Consider the following 20,931-nt stretch of genomic DNA (forward strand, 5'->3'; position numbering starts at 1 on the left):
CCTTTTAAAATAGCAATAGTGGGAACTTTAACTGTGGGTCTGAAGTTGTCAAGCCTCCTTGCTCCTGGGATTTGTGAACTATTACTTAGAGGTGTTTGGAAAATTTGGATTAGGATGGTCAAATTAACACTGGGAGCTCTTTTTGTGTGCACATAACACACCTTCATATATTATTGATCTTGTAGTTTCTTCTACAGTATAGAGTGAAATAGTAGTTTGCATGTTTGAAACAAGCAGCTTGTGTTTTATAACGTCTTTCCTCTTCTCTCTAGTGCTGCTGATGTACTCCAAAACCATTAACTGCATATTTGATTGCCGAACCAGGTGCCTAGGAACCAAGCAATTTCCTTTTTAAATTATATTCATCCATTGCTGTTCTGCTTAAAAAGCCACAATGGGCCAAATCCTGCTCACTTTACTCACCTGATTAGTCCCATTGAACACAGTGTGGTGACACACAGGAAGAGGGAGGTTTCAGAGTAGCAGCCGTGTTGGTCTGTATTCACAAAAAGAAAAGGAGTACTTGTGGCACCTTAGAGACTAACACATTTATTTGAGCAGAAGCTTTCCTGAACTACAGCTCACTTCATCGGACGCATTCAGTGGAAAAAAAAAATTTCCACTGAATGCATCCGATGAAGTGAGCTGTAGCTCACGAAAGCTTCTGCTCAAATAAATTTGTTAGCCTCTAAGGTGCCACAAGTACTCCTTTTCTTTTTAGGAAGAGGGAGAAGACTCTGTCCCAGAGTGAGCATATACAGCCATATGCAGCCACTGTCATTATGCGTCTGTGTTTATTTTAGGAACACCTGTAGTCTAGCATGTCACCTGATCACACTTTATTAAAAAATGACAAAAATCATCTCTATTGATTGTAACCCTCTCCCCCTGAATCTTTTCAAATGAAAACCCTTTGGGACAGATAAAGTTAGCCAGATTCTCCAGTCCACTGAGGCCACTTTGTGCCATGTAGTTCGAACCAACTAGAAAATCAGGGCTGTGTCTTTGCATATGTTTGCACAGCATCTGGCAAAATGGGGTCCTGAATCCTGTTGGAAGCCCTACTGCAATATAAATATTAAATGGTAAAGGACAGTTGGGTTTTTACGGATTTGCACATCTTCAGGCTGCAGTGAAATCCACAAGAGGGATCTAGGGCATGGGGATTTTTTAAGCGTGTGCATACACACACAAATACAGGCTCTTCTTTTCATCCAGTGTATGCGTAAGCCTCATTTGCTCCTTTATTCAGGACCTAAGGGAATGATCCTGCACCAGCAGAGCTAATGAGAGTTCTGCCATTGACTCCAATAAGACCAGAATTGAGCCCTTCAATAGGTCAAAAAAAATTCCAACCTAAACTGCTGAAATTTTGTTTCTGTTGATTTTGATTAAGAATAATACAAGGGAATTTACTTTTTTTTTTAAATCTCAATTCACTCGATTCCTAATCCAGTTCCCAGTAAAGTCGCTGGAAACAATCCCACTAACTTCAGTGGAATTGAACTGAGCCATAGGTTAAAATAGTCCTTTAAGGGAGAGAAAAATATAAGGTGGAAATTATACTCTACTTAAATGGTTCTTATGATTAAACTAGTGGTCAATGTATAATGAAATCTGTAATGGCTTTACTCATTACAGGTCTTCAACAACCATTAGCTATAAGACTCAGAAAAGATAAAAAGATGACAAGCTAATCTATTAATGAGCTGATAATTTTATAAAAACAAAATGTATGAACCATTTTAGGAAAAACATTATATAACCTAGAACATTTATAATGCATTTTATAGCTGAAACCCTGTGAAATGCTGTCAACATTGGATTATCAAAAGACTGTAGCTAAAAGTGCCATTTTCCCCAGCAAAATCCATAATGTGTATGGGTTGTAGATGCCTTGATCAGTAGAGCTTTTTTGTCTGATTCACAATTTAATGAGTTTCTGTCCTTTTGTGAACTTTTATTACAGGTCAATGGAGGAGAGAAGCGACCTGCTTCTGATATGGGAAAGAAACCCAAAACTCCCAAAAAGAAGAAGAAGAAGGACCCTAATGAGCCACAGAAGCCTGTGTCTGCCTATGCATTATTCTTCCGAGACACTCAAGCAGCCATCAAGGGCCAAAACCCAAATGCTACATTTGGTGAAGTCTCTAAAATTGTAGCTTCGATGTGGGATGGCTTGGGAGAGGAACAAAAACAGGTACAACATGATATAAATTGTAGAGATCAATAACTTTCTTTTAGAAGAGTGTGATCAAGTACATGCCATCTAACCACTCTGAGCAGCTCCTTTTGTTCATTCCAAGTAAACCTGAAAATGTGTCTTATCAGGGGACTACCACCTCATTTCATATATCAGTTTATTAGGCCACTAGAAAGAGTATTTTAGTTCTTCTGCCTGCGAATTTATATCATTACTTTTAGGATTTTGTGTGCCAAAGTCAGAGGGCTTGAGACTCAGTTACAATGAGGCTCCTTTACACTGCCAGAGTGATGTTTAAAAACCAGCTATACTCCCCTTCAGCTCTTTACCCTTTTCTCATTATTATCTTTACCCTTTTCCAACTTAACAGAAAGCTTAAAGTCTGTCTATCCCTAGCCACTCCTTGAAGACCACCAAAGAGGTGATACCAATATGTTATTCAAACCCTTCCCCAAAAGTTTCCCAGACTATGTGGGAGAATATGTTCAGCTTTTTCCTCCTCTTTTTGTATACATGCTGTCATTAAATATTGTACAAAGTGAAAGACTAAATGGGATGTTCTGTGTCTCATCTATGGGATGAGATGTTATGGGAGCTATGCAGTGTGACAGGGAATAAGATCCGTAAGGCTCAGGCCCTAAATATTTGATAGTCCTTTGTTAACTGACCATTCTCTGGCAAATGCATTTTCACTGCTATATATTTAAGGTATTGTTTCTATTTTAAAAAGGAACTATAGGTCAATCTGGGAAAAGTTTGATTCCTTATCTCTTTTACTTTATGGATCCTATTTGTGGTCTATCAAGTGGCTTTTTTCAGCACTCTCTTGAAAAAAGACCTGGAGTCATTGTAAGAGACAATCAGGTGGAATGTAAAGCAGTGTGAATAGGTCCCCTTTGTGTCCATGTTAAAGTAATAATTTCCTCCACATTCTCAGCTCTGCACTTCTCTTTTCCCTCCTTCCAGGTCCATTGTGGTCTTTCTCTATTAAGTTATGTACAGCCTTGGCTGATGGTAATAGTGTTCCCAGTAAGGCACTGTTTCTTCTGCATGTCTACCTTAGAAATATAAGATTAAATGTTTTACTTAATCCATAAAACATGACAGAATGCATTGTGTTGCATAACAAAGATACACCTAGGTACATTGTTAAGCACATGGAGAAAGCCTAGTGGTTGCAATGGGGAATCATGACTACACAGAAACAGAACACTCTGTAGTGTCTGATTACAACTATAACAATGTCCTTACATTTTGCAAACATATTAAAATGTGTGTTTAATTTTTTTACAATGTAATTCTGCCACTGAAGAAAAAGAAAGGTAAAGGATGGAAATCACCTGTAAAAAATAATATAGGGTTCTGCTCCCCAAAGCTATTGTTGTTAACTATTATTTATTATTTGTATTGCAGTAGTGCCCAAAGACCCCAAGCAGGATAGGGGCTCTGTTGAGCTAGATGCTGGGCAAACATATATGAAGATACATTCCTTGCCCTGAAAAGTTGACAATCTAAATAGATCAGAAAGACAAAAGGTGAGGGGGAAAGCAAAGGCCTTCATCCGGTAAGGAGCTCTGTAAGGATGGACCTACATCTGCACAGAACCCCACTGAAATCAATGGGACCTTGTCAGAGTTCCAGGGTTCCTTCTGTGTGGAGCTCATTGCAGGAGCCGGACCCAATGATCAGAGTGATGGTTGGCAAACATCATGTTAGGTTTATTTCTCTGTTGTCATTGTTTGGTTTTAATGTGGTGGCGGGAGGACGTGAGCTGACAGGAAGCAAGGAGTGGGAAATGTAAGGAACAGTGGGGAGCGAGCAAAAATGAATGCAACATGGAGAGCAGGGACAGTGGAAAGTGAGGTTTGCTGCAGAGGGACTCTGAAGGAGAGGAGGGTGGAGAGGCCAGAGTAAACAGCCAACCAGCAGGGAGACAGAAAGCACAGAATCTATTTATGTATACAGTGTTTATTTGATTTCAATAGAAAACACTGTGTGGAAGCTGTCCTTTTCAGCATCTCCAGACATTATGCTAATTGACAGAAACAAAGAACTGTAAAGACTTCCTAAGCAGAACGTTCCAGAGGTTTCTCATTTTCCGTGCTAATTCCATGCTGATTTGACTAGCATCTTGATACAAACCTATTATTATTAAAAACAGCGTCACTAAAAATTCTTTTTTGTAAGTCCTGACTTCTGGACTTCAGAGAATTGGTTGTCTACGTTCACTAACACCCTCCCTTCCCCCTACCCCCTCCCAAAAAAAACCAATCAGCTGGAAGATTGTATGGAGAGGTACTTAGGTCCCATTAAAGTCAATGAGAGTTTTACTGCTGACTTTTATGGATCAGAATTTGGCTCTTAATGACTGACCCAAAAAAAAAAAACTGTTCTACCTAGAAACTGTTACTAAATAAGGTGTGGGTTCCAGAAAGTTCAGCTGGAGGAAAGGTAACTTCGTGAATCAGAGGATCATAGAGGTCACTTGGTCAGGTACATTAAAGTGTGTGGGGTTTTTTTCTTCTGCCTTCCTCTAATGTGCCCAGCCACTGTCTGAGGGAGGATCCTGGATTAGATGGACTAGATTGTTTCAGTACAGCAGTTCCTCTATGATAGTTGAATGTTGCATCTCAGGATCATGAGAGTGACTACTTGCTCTATGCTCCGAAACATGGACTATATTCAGAATAAATTTCAGTAGCAAAAGGTTTTAACTGTATTTTTCTTAGTGCAGATACCTACAGGCAGGCATTGCAGGAAGGGTTGTCTCTCAGGATCCTCTTCAGCATGCAGAAAAATGGCCTTGGGTCCTTGGTGTGCTCAGCCAGTGCTGAGTGGGTGAGAGGCCAGGACTAACCCTTATTCCGTTTGCGGTGACTTGTGTCCCAGGGTCAGGGTTGGGGGGGCAGTATCAGAGAACAATGGAGTTGTAATTATTGTAGGTCCTTTCATGGGTTGTACAAGAGGGGTTAGGCTCCTTGCTTACACCTTCTCCTCCTTTACTGTGTGCCAGTAATAGTGCACCCTTAATGTTTTTTACGCCGTTTCAGAGTTTTGCCCACATGACATGCAATGATGCAAATTCAGAGTTCTTGCTAGTGATGTTCAAGCACTAGAACCCCAAATCCAAACACCCACACCCTTCCAAAAGCTTACATCTGGATCTTCGGCCCATCTCAATTGAAACTAGAATCCTGGATCCAGATTCCCCTGAAGCTGGTGATAATTTGGATCCATATCTGAACTTCACAATAGTCCCTGTCTCTAGTTCCAATTAATGTTACTGTTCTGTAATAAAAACACAGGTCAAAAACACTTTAGCCACTCCTCTGTCTTTCTTCCAGCATATTTTATAATTACCGTTATTTATGAGTCTGAATCATATTAGCCATTAGGTACATCATTGTATTCTTCCTTCCAGAACTCACTATAAAGTTTTCTTCCCCCAGCAGAGTAGAAAATCTCAGTTGCTGTGCAATAGTCCAGGACCATACAATGGAGATAAACAAAAACAAATTGAAAATGCACATTCGTGAGGAAACAAAATTTGCTCCTCATCTGTTGGTTTTTGTGTAGTATAAAAAATAGTCCCCATGCTTATCAGAGACCTAAAAGAAATACAGATTCAATTTTCATGAAAAAAACCTGGAATTTCCCAATTTAATTTCAGTATTCCTGCTCAGAGCTGAAAGCAATAATTGAATAATTCCTGTATTGGAAAAAAAATTAGAACAGAATTTGGTTTTGTTATCTGCATTGTCTTCAAGCTAAACTGCTGAACCTTGGAAAACCATTAGAGTTTTAAACAGTAGAATTACATGCTATAGAATTCAAACAGAAAAGAGTAATGCAACCAGATATATATGCGGCGTATTACAATACTTTGTGTTACCATATGTTTGCTCCTCTGTCTTTGACTCATTTTGCGTATTTATTTCTATAATTTATTATGTCTTGCAGTAATACCTAAAAGCATCAATCAGGATCAGGGCCCATATTCTTTGGTGTGGTATAAACAGAATAAAATACAGCCCCTGATCCAAAAGAACTCTCAATCCTATTTGCTAGGTCTGTTGTGTTTATAACCAACATTAATTCTACATTCTATTGAGGGTCTGATCCTGCAAAGTGCTGAGGAATTTCTAGGAAATGCTCAGCAGTTTCAACAGCATTTTGTAGACTCTGGCTCCTCCTCGTATTCATCTTAGAGATTATCAACATACATATTTATTGAAATGTACCATTTATATTTGCTAAAGAAAGTTGCAAAAGCAGCATTATTAATGACTGCTAAAACACATGGTAGAGGATATCTTTACAAGCTAGAAAAAAGTGCCAGTACACCTGCAGCAGGCTTAGATTTAACACCAGGGCCAGGTTCCCCCATTTTGACGTACATGGGTGCAGAAGTCCCCCCATGCAGATCACAGTGCCGAATCAGGGCCACTGATTCCCTTGTATCAAAATTGCTCAAAACTAGAGCTGGTAAAAGAAAAGTAATTTTTTTCACAAATGGTTCCATGAAAAATGTGGTGTTTGTTTAGTTGTTTCTGTTGTTGTTTTTTGGTTGACCTTTTGCCATTCTTCAACTATCTATAGAGGCTGGTCAAAGGATGAGATAATTGTATCCCTTTTTATTTTCATCCAAAAATCAACATTTACAATATTTCTGTTCAGCACTTATTGTGCCTGTAGTACTCGACAGCTGTTAAAGCGCTGTCAGTCAGATTCCCTAGAATTACTTGAGCAAATCTCCCATTGACCCTAATGGCTCAATGAGTATAACTATAAACTGGGACTAACAAACAACGGTATTGGTGATAACCTAGCAGGACTTTGCAAAGTACAACCGTCAGGAAAACACAGGACTATTCTGTGCCATTTGTTTTTTAAGCAGACCTTCCCATTGAAATCAACTAGGTTGTCTTCAAGAAGCTACCCCAAAATGCTAGCCCTTCTCCATATTAAGGGCCTACTACTCCAGTCTCAGGATACAAGTAACTGTCACAAAATCAGTGGGCTCTGGTAGGAAAATTGGGTTCTAAAAAAGCAAGGGATTAACATACTATATGGAGTTTGGCTTCCATGACGATAGAATCTCAAAAAGAAATTAAAACAAAAGTGTGGGATTCTCATAGGAATACGTACTTTATTTATGAATTAGGCTTTCATTTCAGTAATCATAAAGCTTTGGGATTTTATGCTTTGGAAGTTGATGCTTATTCACGAACTTAAATAGAATTATTACAGTTTCCTAAGTTGGAATTCCTTTCTATTGTCTTAAATATAAATTAATCAGTAAGAAAAGCATAACACACAATAAGATGTAAGAAGATAATAATGAGGTAGAGACAATAAGGTTTAAAAAGTACTGATGGGATTTTCTGGTTAATTATTTTTCCACTGTCTGGCAACTACTGAGAAGGAAAAATAACAGCTCAGCTATTTCATATCTTTTAAAATAGGTATATATTAAATCTTCTATATACTGTGACTTGAGACAGCTTCCATTGAAATCTGTAGGAGTCTTTCTATTGACTTGAATGGCAGTTGGATCAAGTAAATCATGATGCAGATCATAGTTTCATTAGCTATAAAAAAGGGATATATTCCTATGGTTTGCACACCATGGAATGAATAACGGTATCAGAGCTTGATACAAATCCTGCTTGGGAACTCAGTTAGCCAGCCCAAACCTAGTTATTGAGATACCATACCAGATTAGACCACTAAAAGAGTTTGTGGGAAGATCTACAAAAGTTTTTCAAACGACAAAAAGTCAGAGGAAGCATGATTTGAGGAAATATGGAAGGAATCAGGAAAAAGCAGAAATACTATGAATCAGATGATGCCATTACTTTTTGAGCTGGACTCCTAATTGAAATAGGTGGGGCGCTGCTTAAAAAACACAGCACATTATGACCATGCTACCCAGGAAAGACAGTGTAACTTACTACAGAAAAGAAGGAGCCAAGTATTCTTCCCTTGCTGTGTGCAGATATCTGCACTTCAGTGCCCCATATTATAGCTGTTTCCATGGATTTCCAAGCATGCTGGGACCATCTGCAGAGAGAGAGAGAGAGTCTGTCTGTCTGTCTAGAGGTGACTGGAAGGGGTTCCCAAATGTTTGCTGCACATCTGCACATTTTTGCATACCCCGCAGCCTCCTCCTAAATACTGCCTCCTCTACCGTAACTAGAGCTCGTAAAAATAGGGGAGGACTTATAATATTTCCCCCATTTTTCATTAAAAACTTTTTTGAAAAAAAAATTCTCTTTTTTGTTTCATAAAAATGCCAACAAAATCAGCTTTACCAGTATTAAATCAGTACACATCTTCCTCAACATAGTATTCAGAATTTTTAGTGTTTTTCAGTGGCTTTTCTACCCTTTCCTTTTTACTACAAACATTTTTTTCTCCTGAGTAAAAGGCATGCTCTTTTGCATCCCATTTTTGTAGCTGATTTCTGTACATCATTGCCCTTTGCACATATTTTTTATACAAAGGGGAGAAAAATGGCCTCTAGGGAGCAAAGTTAGGCATACTAAATAGTTGAGCCTCTCTGGCTTTCAGATAGAAGGTTGGTTCAAACTGGGTAAAAAGACTGCTTAGGTCATTTTCTGTTCTTAAGTGAAAAAGGAAAGTCATTTAAAATCAGAACCAGATGTAAATGTACCAAATGAACCTTAAGCTTCTAATTGGAGACCCAGAAAGGCTGTAATAGATTTAGCAAATTACAAACAAAACGTTCTTGTTTACATTAGAGTAAGTGACTTTAAAGCTTCCGCCAAAGACCTAAATAAACATGCTATTATACTAAAAATGGAAATGAATGTAATACACAAAGATGATCTCTGGTGTAACTCCATTGACTTAGTGAAGTTCTACCAGGAATGAATTTGGCCCATTATGTACAGATTATAATGTTTGCATATGTCTGTATTTACTTAAATGTTATACTGGCCCTTGCAGCAGGAAGAAAGATGGATTTACCTAGGGATCCAAAGCTTAATGATCAGATAGCACATGCAAAGCAACAGTTTTAAGTGCTGTAACATATGCCTGCTTTCAGTCTACATAATTCATACACAGTAATATTAGCTACAACAGTTCAGCTCAATAGCAACACCTCATTATTTTATCCCTCAGTATTTATTCCTATGTTTGACGCCTCATGAAATTACTGTTAATGTGTTTATATAAGGGCAGATCTGACACAAGTGGGAAGAATTTAATTTCCCACTCATTCTTTCCTGCTGATGTGTCCTCTTCCCGTGGTAGAAGTGACAAGTGTAAATAGTTAATTTGCTTCAATTATGAGCCTGTCCTGCTAAATTAGAAGCAGCAGGAATATGAAGAGCCAGAATTATACTTATGAGGCAGCTGACAAATCCTCTGAGTCCACAAAATCAAATAATTTACTCCTCATTGGTGCTCAAACACCCACTAGATAAATGCAGCAATTTATTCTTTATCATCTGATGGAACTTGGATTGTATGTTACCAATACTTAAGTAAATTGAAGTCCCTCTGTATTAGTATCAACATTTGTGATGCTGTTAGCATGTTCATTATAAACCTCAAGCTTTCAAGAGTTTCTATCTTGGCCACTAAAAATAACCCAGAATGATTCTGGTGTATGTGTATGTATGTGTATATATATATATATATGGGTGTGTAAAAAAAATCTCAGCAATTTTTAAAAAGTTTCTCTTTGGATCACAGCTTTTTAAATGTGTAATAAAAAAGTAGAAAACTAGCTAATTCAGGGGGGAATCTGGTAATTCTGAACTGTCTTTAAAAGTAGTGTCCAATATTTAACCTTTAAAATACTGGCATTTTACAAAGATAAAATGGTGCCTGCTGAATATTTTTACATTAAGTTCACTTTGATGCAACCAGGCTCTGTGCTGATTTCACAAGTTACTCCAGGCTCAAATGTGCCTTGAAGGCACAGCTCTGCACTGGGAGAGCAATTAAAAGGAGAACTCCCTGCATCTCCCAAGGAGGAATTCTGGGAGGTACTGTGCCATTTGAAATTCCCACACACCACACCCTTTTAGAGAGAAAGATGTTGCTCTTTTCCAAATTTGGCCAGCTTCAGAACACCACCTCTCCGTGAGCATATATGCTCACCCCCTGCATATCTTACATTCTTTCTGCCCCTTGTGTTCTTGGTTCAGGGCAAAACATAATCTGATCATATATATGTAATATATGCAACCTGTGGGTGGGGGGGATTTTTCAAAGGCACAAAGGGGAGTTAGAAACCCAACTCCCATTGACTTTCAGTTGGAATTGGACACCTAAACCCCTTTGTGTCTTTAAAATTGCAGGGTAGATCCTCAAGTAAGGTAAATTGCCAGGCTCCACTGACTTTAATGAAGCTATGACAGTTTGCACCACCCAAGGATCTGCCTCTAGCATTTTAGAGCGTACAAGATATTTTTCTGCAGGGACTTATATAGTTGTTGAAATAGTATAAAATGAGTGCATATTTTCAAGTGAGAATATGCAGTTACATTTTCAAAACATTTATTCACAGTTTATTCATTATTAGTTGCTTATGAAGTAAAGCCTCTACCACATGCAGTGAGAAAGAGAGTACTGAGTTGAGTTGTTTTTTTCTCCCCTGCTTTGAGGTCACACACTAAAATTCCCTTTTAGCAACCTTTACTTTTTAAACTAGCAATGCATTTATAAAACAATCTCCAAAGGATAAATATGAAACGCTTTGAAAAAGATCACAAAATTATTGAAATATATCCTCAGATTTATGGGTAGCATACAATTATTGAGGGTTTTAATCTTTTTTGTTTATTGTGTAAACGAGAATAAGAAGTAGAGACAAATCTGTTTGTATATTCTGCCACTGTGAATTAGAAAACAAAATATATTCAGAAACAGCCACAAGAAAAACTACTTCACTGTTGAGACTTGAATGGCTGATAAGAAAGAGGGAGTGTTTTCCTCCATTTGCTATCAGTAGAGCTTAAACTGCTTCCTCCTTCCTCCCTATTTATAACAGCAAAAAGGCTGTTATCGTTGGTTTTACCCCTTTTCTGTTAGTGAAACCCATGTTTTACTGGCAAATTTCTGTAATAAAACCGCTTTTTCCCTTGAAAGTGCTAGATAAACACATGAGGCATTTAAAACAACTATTCCAGTTTGTTTTAGTTGGTTGGATCCCTCTTCCCATTGCTTTCTGCTCTTTTTCTCTTCCTCTGAGAACAGCTGGGCTTAATGAACTGGAACACAAGTAGGTCAATAAAATATATACATGTATGTTGTTAAGGTATCAAAATGCTACACGTGATTAAGCAGTCTAACAGTTTCTGCAAGGGCCAAATCTTGCTCGCATTGAGGTGCATAGTTTTGTTACTAACTTCAGAAGGGGGCAGTATCAGACCTCAACGTTGCAGTTCATTTTTTCACAAAATTTCTTACAGATCAAACCCATCCCTCTCACACAAAGCTGCCAGGGTAAACACGATTTCCAGCCTGGGACTGGGAAGATTGAATTCACCCCCAAGCCACATACATCAGAATAGTAACTGCTGCACACCCTCTATAAGGCCACTTAGTCAATATATTCATGGATCTACTGGCCTCCCTTCCAGCCCAACCTTTTCTTTTCTGAAGCCTCACTAAAGTGCTAAAGTGGTGGAGAGGGTAGCCCTCCACAGGGGTGAATTTCAAATGTCCAAGTGGTGCATACAACAGACACTACTACTAAATAAATCCTACATGTACCTGTGGGGCCAGGATTGTCTCTTGTTATGTGTTTGTAGTATGCCCAGCCCAATGGAACCTAGGCTTCTAAGTGCAACTGTAGTATAAATAATAATCACAATTTCCTCCTCATCCTTCCCTCACCCTCCGTTCTCTAGACTAAAAGTCCATGGGAGTCAGGCACTAAATCATTTGTGTACTCAGCGAGACTTAATCAGACTAATTGTAGTCCATTTGGGTTTAGATCCAGTTTTGCAGAGTACAGCTGAGTACAAGAAATTACCACGTAAATCACACATTTAATGTTTGTGTTTGTGGGTGCTGGTGTTATCCAAAACTTGCATTTGATCTAAAAAAACCCAAAATCTCACCTTATAAACTGCAAGCTCATGAGGTCAAATTGAGCCCTGGTGTCAGTGGCTACAGCTCCAGTGAAATCAATTGAGTTGAACCTGGTTAATACTAGAGCTGAATTTGGCTTGTGACCTTAACTTTGCCTGCCAGAAAGAATGAATTCTTTTCTCCAAGCTTCTAATATATCATCAGTGTCATTTTCATACTATGTCATCTAAGAGACTGCTGAACTGTAGAGCTAGCCCTCAGCCTCTCTCAGTTACAGTTTGTACCTAGATTAAAAGTCAAATAGTGGCATATTTCACTATCCATTAACCAGCTCTGTGGATTGTTTATATGACAGCTACATTTTAGTGGGATTCAGAGTTCTGGGTGCTGCTTCTACTGCAAAATTAAAGGATTAAAACTGGACACTGGCCTCCCGCTTTGGCAAACGTTCAGCTTTCTCTGAGCCTGAAGGAACCCATTCAGCCGTGCCTGGGGATGGAGATTTGGAGGTTGGATTCAACTCTGGAGAGCAGCACAGTAATATTTTTCCAGAGATTGTAAGCTCACTCTTTGGAAGAGGTACTTCCATGGGTAACATCACTTCATCCATCACTCAAAGAACTCTGAGATGGTGGCATTGCTCCTAGAATTACGACTTTCACAGAGAGCATTTATTTCTTTTTTTTAGATGTATGGAATACGTCTGTCATAGTTTTCAGGCTTCCTGCCTAGCCATCACCTCTCTTAGGTGGAGACCTACATCTCTGTCTCTCCAGACCAGGCTTGCAGTCCCTCTGTACTTCATTGTGATTTCCCCAGCAGGTCTGATCAGGGTTCAGCTTCTGTGGTTAACCTTTCTTCAGAGGTTTCAACAGTGAACACTAGGTACCAACCAGCCTTTAGAATATAAAATAAATTTATTCTGAGGGTAAAAGCATTACAGAAAAAATATAAATAAAACAGTTACAGGTTCTAAGAACACTGAATGTACCAGGAATTGCTCTCAGTCTTGTAGGCCAAAGAATGTCCAGTATTCCAGCAGGATTGGGGTACCCCTTTGGACAGATTGTACTGTTCATTTGCTCACTCAGGGTACATCTGCACTGCAATGTAAGCCCAGGGCTAGTGAGACTTGAGTCTGCTGACCCATGTTAGGGAACCCTGGGCTTCAGTGTCTATATTGTATTTTAACCCTATGTTAACATTTTTCTCACCTGTGTTCGAACCTAGGGCTCTGGTGTCCACACTGCATTGTGCAAGTATGCTTTTGACTGGGCCAAGGTCGTCTTGGTAATCAGCCTGCTGAGAGGAGACACTTTAGACTGGGCCTCCCAATTGCTGGAAGGCTATAGCCCAGTGCTGTCACACTGGGATTTCTTTCTCCAATCAATGTCAACCATGTTCAATGATCCACACTGAGCTTGAATGGCTGAGGGACTCCAGCAGGGGCAAGGCACGGTGGCCTCGTATGCAACGCGCTTCCACCGCCTTACCACAGATGCAGAGTTGAACGAAGCCCTGAAGATGTAGCAGTTCCAGTGGGGCTTGTGGGCATAAATCAAAGACAAATTGGCCTATGTAGATGTTTACCAGCCTAGACATCCCTGTGGACCTCACTATCCATGTAGATAATCAGCTCTGAGAACGAAGAGAGGAGAAAAGAGGTCCCCTGCAGCCCACCCTACCTGCGTACCATGACCTCCGAATTTTGTATATTGCCCATCGAACCCATGCAAACCAATCTGGCTTGTCAGTGCCTCCCATCTGAAGAAAAGGAATGGCACCATCAGCACCACCTGTGCTTCTACTGTGGTGAACCTGGCCATGCCATCTTGGCCAGCCCAGTACGAACACCAAGGGGTTTGGGGAAACAAACCGGTCCAGGCACCGAGCCTCAGCCTTGAAAGAAGAGAACTTCCCCACACCCTAGTCCTCTCTGAGATGTACCCAAAGCCCCATCCAGGGGCTTTTCATTGGCAGGTTCCTATCCATCTATGTATCTTGGGGAAGGCCTGATGGATTCCCCTCCAACAGGCCCTCATTGATTGGAGAGCAGTAGACAAGTTTATGAATGCCTCTACAGCTCAGACCCTACAGGTTTCCTTGCTAGTGCAATTTTCCCCTGATCCTTGGAATCTCCTGACTGACCCTTCATGATGCCCTCATTCCCTGGTGAGAGCAGGTCACTCTCCTGTCAGAATTCTGCCAACGCTCCTAGTATAGTGATCAGGGCAGTCCTCTCCCAAAGGCACGGACCCAAACAAATACTGCACCCCATCGCCTACCTCACAAGGAAGTTTACTCCTGCTAAGTGGTATTTGAGCAAATACAAGATATTTGACAAGGAGCTCCTGGCAATTCAGACTGCCTTCGAGAGTGGCAACACTACTTGGAAGGGCCCATCATCTGGTCCAAATGTTTACCGATCGCAAGAACCTGGAGTAACTGTGTGAGGCCAGCACCCTAAAGCAACAACAGTTTCAGTAGGCCCTATTCTTCTCCCAGTTAAACTTTACTTGACCTACCACCCTGGAATCAGAAATGTGAAGGCCAACGTCTTGTCCTAAAGATATAGCTCTGACCCGCAAGGCCCCAGTCCATAGTCTGAAGTCCCATCATTTTTAAATGCAACCCCTTGGGGCGGGGGGTGGCGGTGATGTCATGACCCATGGCTCTCAAACCTTGGATAGCAGGGTTCATGGAAGCCGCTGCACTCCAACCCTCCCCCTGGCAGCCTGCTGACAGTTGCTTACCTGAGACCCACAAAGGTCCAGCCCAGTGTGAGGATCTGCTCTTGAGGTCCAATTGGCAGAGTCCCAAGAGCGTCAGATCGTCCCACTGGCCCTACTTAAGCCAGGAGCAGAAATAGGAAGCTGTCGGAACAACTGGGTTTCACCCAGTCAATTTATATTTAATTATCACATTAATTAAAAAAACAAGTTGGAAATGGCCAGGTTCTATAAAAATGTGCTGCCATCCAAGCTGCTTGTTTACCAGTGCTTACTTGTTTCAGAGGCGAACATAAGCCTCATCAGTGGTTTTGGAGGTGTTAAAAGTAAAAGTAAATCTTGGCAACATAAGGTTATAACCAAGCTACAATGTTTGTTGCTCTTAAACAAGAGAACAGAAATCTCCCTCTCAGACTGAGGACAATTTTAATGTATTTCTGTGTTTCGGAATTCCTTACCATCTTAACTGTGATGCACAAAACAGTTTAAACCATTGTCACGGGTACAATTCAGTGATGATATGAGCTTTTTGCCTTTTTAAAATGTCTATAAGGCATCAAGTCTACTCAATGTATTACAAAGATGTATTTAAGCTTGAGGGCTAGAAGTTCTGGCAGCGACTGAAACAGAATGGGAAGGGCACTTGGCTTGCTTATACCTGTTGCACATACCGCTAAAACTGCTAGTGCCACCCACCTAGTCTCCCCATCTGCTTAAATTCCATGTACGAGCCCAGGCCAAAACCCAGGGTACCAGCTACCAGTGTCATCTATGACAGGTTTCAGAGTAGCAGCCATGCTGGTCTGTATCCGTAAAAAGAACAGGAGTACTTGTGGCACCTTAGAGACTAACAAATTTATTTGAGCATAAGCTTTCTTGAGCTACAGCTCACTTCATCGGATGCGTACATTCTCAACTGGAAAAATGTCCTACACACTAAATCTTATCATTACTGATGATACCAGCCAACTCCCAGTCTACCTGTCCACCCCAACCCCATTGTGTTGCAGCTATCAGCAATCAATATTTCAACAGCCAATGTCAGTGGGATAGACTGACAATATCCCGCAATATGCTGGACAAACCTTATGAAATTAAGATAAACTTTTGCATTAAATTAAACAATATTGAATTAGGATTAATACATTTGGGATCCATTGTATTAAAAATATAATTGTGTTTGTGTTATTGTATGTAACTTCTCTAGTAGGAGGGGGTTGCTGCTCTAATTCCGCTGGTTATCAGCCTTTAAAGCCATCTCCCTGGCAAGGCTCACATATACAAATTCAAACTGGATTATCCAGGGACCAACAAAGAAAGGACTTTTGGATAAATAGCCTGGTTTAAACAGACTCAGGGCCTTCTTGCTGATCCACCAAATGGACAAGGGCAGCTGGGGGAGGATTGGAAGAACTGGGCCTACTGAGGCCCCATAAGGCTGTGTGCTTGTTCCGAGATGAAGCTGGGATGAACGTGAAATCACAACGAGGTTTCCTTGGGTGAGGTGTTGTAGGACTGCTCTTGCCAAAGCCCACGTTAGGGTCAGGGTGATCTCTGGTAAGCTTATTAGCATGCGTGTAGGTTCTTTTATTGTTTTTAATATGTTTTCTCTCTTCTGCTTTTACTTTAAGAACAAAATTGGCTTGCATAAAAAGAGCTGTGCGGTAAGTATAACTATGGGCACTCACACTGTTAGCCATCTCTGAAGGGAAAGCAAGCCAGCCTGGTCAGACAGACTGTCTTTTGCAGAGGCTAATACAATGAAGGCAGGGAACTGTGCCTGGAAATACCCTGGTCAGAAGGGAATGAGAAATGGGTCTCCACCCAAGAAAGGCAACAGCTGGCGAGTGAGAAGCTTGAGAACGGGTGCCCTTGGCAGGAACACTCAGGGGAAATACTGGTGCAGTTTTTCCTGTCAGGATCACCCACCCACTAACAAATAGCGTAAATATTAGGATTCTTGAAGAAGACCCAAAAAAAATAATAATAATAAGAGCCCAAGCCATCATGCCCAAGCCCCATAACAAATACCCATTGCACCATAGAACTGCACTACATGCAAATCAGCTGGAATGGGATTTCCGCAAAAAAACATTGAGAAAGATACAAAAAAACAGAATGAGAAACCCAACCATGTAAATCTGCCTCTGAATAATATTAAAAGTGTTGTGTGCCATAGTACTCATAGTGACATCCTATATCAGGGTCAGTTTAAAAAAATAGTGCTAATTGGGGTTTATACTGCAATTACCAGGTTGAGAGAATGCCTAAGAAAAGTAGGTATGAAAAATGATGTGTATGGTTAATGCTGAATATTATGGCTGGATAGGTGGGAAATAATTAAATGAAGACTATATAATTAAGTGCATATGCAATAGTGATGTTTGGGTACAAGCCAGAACTCTTGTTAGGTTTATGCTATAAAATGAGATTACTTTGTTGTATACCACAATTTGGAAAGGGAAAGGAGGAAATCCAGCTCTTTGAGAAACTTTTCCATATGCTTTGACTATAAATGCACAGTAGGCCTGCTTAAAATTTTGATATTAGAGAAACAAGGTGGGTGAAGTAATATCTTTTATTGGACCAACTTCTGTTGGTGAGAGAGAGAAGCTTTCAAGCTCTTCTTCCGATCTGGGAAAGGAGAAGAGTTCTGTATGGCTCAGAAGTTGACTCTGTATGGACAGCAGTTGGTCCAAAAACGATATTTGCTCACCCATCTTGTCTTTCTAATATCCTGGGACCAAAATGGCTACAACTACACTGCATAAAATTTTGATACTCATGTAATGCAAAATAAGACTTCTGATCAGCTGAATCAGGACTACAATATCAGGAAAAAAAACCTATGTGATCTTTTAAATGTCTTGTCTCTATGTATGTGATGTTATTACGCTCAGTTGTGGTTTTAAAATCTGGATAGCAAAACGATGCAGCTGTATTCAAAAGTACAATATAATTTGAATTCATCTTTGTTCTGTAAGTCAAGTTAATTCGTTTTAGCACCTGGGAACAGATTGTCAACTAATTCTCATTTTGTTTTCTGAAAAAAACAATAAATTTGCCCTATAACTGCAAACAATCACAATTTAAAAAGTAACTTATTCCCAGTTCTTTGAAAAACAATATGAGCTCAGCCTATACCATATATTTATCCTAATCTGAAGAAATTACAAGAATGCACACACACAGTTGCACAGCTAAAAACAATCTTTTTTCCTCTCTGTGTAGATTTTTACAATTTTGGTATCCTAGGACTCCTCTTTTTCCATCATGATTTTATGCTTCCCAAAATCTTTAATCCTTTAGGCAACCTCTGAGTTTTCCCAACCTAGATCAGAGGATTGTTCTTTCTCTGAAAGCAAAGCTTCACTGAAATAAAAGATATTTCACAAGAATATTCTTTCTATAAATGATGTAGCACCAGATCCTTCCAGCCCAGTACTGTTGCTCTGTTTTTGTATTTTGGAATTGTATTGTCCAGTGTATGTGCAGTTTGCAGCTTCCATGTGTTCTCCATTATGAGAATACTCTGGCTTTACTGTAGAATAAGAGGATCAAAAGAGATCAATTTAAAATTTCATAAAGTTTACCTTACTGTAAAGGAAATGTGTGTGTGTGTTTGTCCTACACACCTGCAGAATTTATGAGGACATCTCAAATTTGTTTTAAGTTGCTTTTACCATCCGCTGCACTTTGAGTGCATAGTCCAACTAATCAGAGACTGGGTGCCGGTTTAGCAACAGTGCAAGGCTCTTTTAGGTTGTCAGCATGTACATTGGCAAGAAATTAGCCTCTATGGAGCTTGCCTCCACAGCTGGGAGGGTTGTGTACCCCTGTACAGGTGCTAGCTTTCCAAGTATCTATCTATATTTTTAATGCTCCAATTATAATTTTGTCTGGGTGTCCTGCCAATCCCTGCAAATAACCTTCAGTTCTGAAGTCTGGGGAAATTTGAACTGGATCTTTTAACTCTTTAAGCTATTGTGTTAGTTACACTGTAGGCAGAACAGTGGATTGAGAGGAATATACAAGAAAAGGTACACTCTCTTGAAGAACTCAGCAGAACTTTGCAGGTCAAGATTGGAACAGTGATTTACACTAACTTCTTTTCATGGCTCCTTAGCTTCTCGTTTCTGCACAGAGCTTGCCTCTGATTTGCCTCTGACCTCCTTTGGACTGGGCTTCTCTGACTGTCCAACAGTTTACCTAATAATGGAAAAAAGTCTCCCAGTCATGCTGAAGGACACTGATATCTCCCCAAGCCCTCCCTGTCCTCTGCATCTCATTTCTTCCTTTTTTCTTCCCAACTCAGCAGTCCTGGACCCACCGACTCTCCTATTTTCCAGAGAAGTTCAGCTGGTCTGCCAGATGGGAGACACAATGAAGAGCACCCCCACTGGTCCAGTTTGGAACTATACTCCGAATTTAACATCCCTTTGACAACTGAAGCTATCATGCCAATAGAAATGTCCTCAGTTCAGTCAAACATATCAGGATCACTCTGTAGGCAAAGGAGCTCTTTTACTGTGAGCAATATTTTTTAAAATGCTTGGTGTTTTACTTACTCTTTCTCTCCTAAAAAAACCTGGAGAAATAGGAATGGTTGTTTAATTAGAAGGATGTTCTGAAGATCCATGAAACAGATGAAATTGCAATGAAATGAATTGGAATTGCATATAGACACAGATTCATTTACTAATGATCTTTGTTCTTTTGTAGGTATACAAAAAGAAAACTGAAGCTGCTAAGAAGGAATATTTGAAGCAGTTAGCTGCATACAGAGCAAGCCTTGTATCCAAGGTAACACATATATATATTGTGATAGATTGTAAACCATTTTCAGCATTTGTATGGTGCTCAGCACCATGGTATCTAGTGTAAATATTGTTGTTCATTGCCACCTTATACCTATCATATCCATGGTCTGCTCTAGCGCTCAATACAAAGTTATCTCTCAACATAGGCATACCGCAGCCTATCCATTCCTACTCATAGAACATCTGCAGGCGGGATAATAATCACAGTGGAGCAAATGAGAAACCCAGTGGTCATCAGTAAAAGGATCACATTTGCCAGCAGGGGCCACAGCACTGCGCAATTACCAGTCATACTCTTTTCTGAATATAGGAGGAAACTGTGATATCACACATAAAATGCCTCATTTTTAATGCAGGCACTGTACAGCAATGATCATGCTCAGTATCACAATTCAGACATTCCCATGGTAAGCTGAACTTTCTTTGTGCATGCCTCAGATGAAGTAGACAAACACAGTATAGGACATAGTATGAATCACTCGCTTTGGAACAGGATGTCACAGGACCCACTGTACACAGTTAACAGCAACTTTTGATATTGATTTATAGAGCCATTCATAATGCCCAGGATTTCACAACTGATATAATATAAACCACTGTTTTAAAACCCACAGACAAAGGTAAGATTACTGCAACATGCAGACTTGAAACATCAAAGGGGCAATTTGCAGAATCGTATTGTTGATGTTCATTTTGGTGTCTATTTCACAGAATCCAAAGTGTTGATGAGGTCAAGTTTAGAAGCACGTGACTGTCCAGTGGTTTGTGAGTAAAGGTTAGGAGTGAGATGGCAATGCTTGAAGCTTATACAGATGTGACTGAGCAGCACTTTTTGTTACTTTCACGACATATTTACCATCTCTTTAGGGACATTTCAAAACAAAGATTTAATGGATAATTAACACTCGGGTCTTTCATACAGCTTTCCACGTGATCTTACCACTTCTTCAGGTGTTTCAGTATATGACCCCTGTGAGATCAAACCTCATGTAGTTTGTGTTGGTAGACAAACTCTGAGACATGAGTGTAACCTTATTCATAGCTTTCCTGTGTTGTCTTATATACTTGAAATCTAGCATCATATATGCCAGGATATTTATAAAAA

The 20,931-nt window shown here is 39.9% G+C and overlaps 1 protein-coding gene across 2 annotated transcripts in view; it reads left to right on the forward strand.

Moving 5' to 3' along the window:
• TOX (thymocyte selection associated high mobility group box) overlaps positions 1–20,931 on the forward strand; it is a 277,463-nt gene that overhangs the window by 226,020 nt on the left and 30,512 nt on the right. For both annotated transcript variants that reach the window (XM_073331081.2, XM_073331082.2), the window contains 2 exons: positions 1,970–2,200; positions 19,729–19,809. In XM_073331081.2, the coding sequence (XP_073187182.1) occupies positions 1,970–2,200; positions 19,729–19,809 (312 nt within the window). The remainder of the gene's footprint in view (positions 1–1,969; positions 2,201–19,728; positions 19,810–20,931) is intronic.

The sequence above is a fragment of the Lepidochelys kempii genome, chromosome 2 (genome assembly GCF_965140285.1).
Source record: "Lepidochelys kempii isolate rLepKem1 chromosome 2, rLepKem1.hap1, whole genome shotgun sequence".
Taxonomy (NCBI): domain Eukaryota; kingdom Metazoa; phylum Chordata; order Testudines; family Cheloniidae; genus Lepidochelys; species Lepidochelys kempii.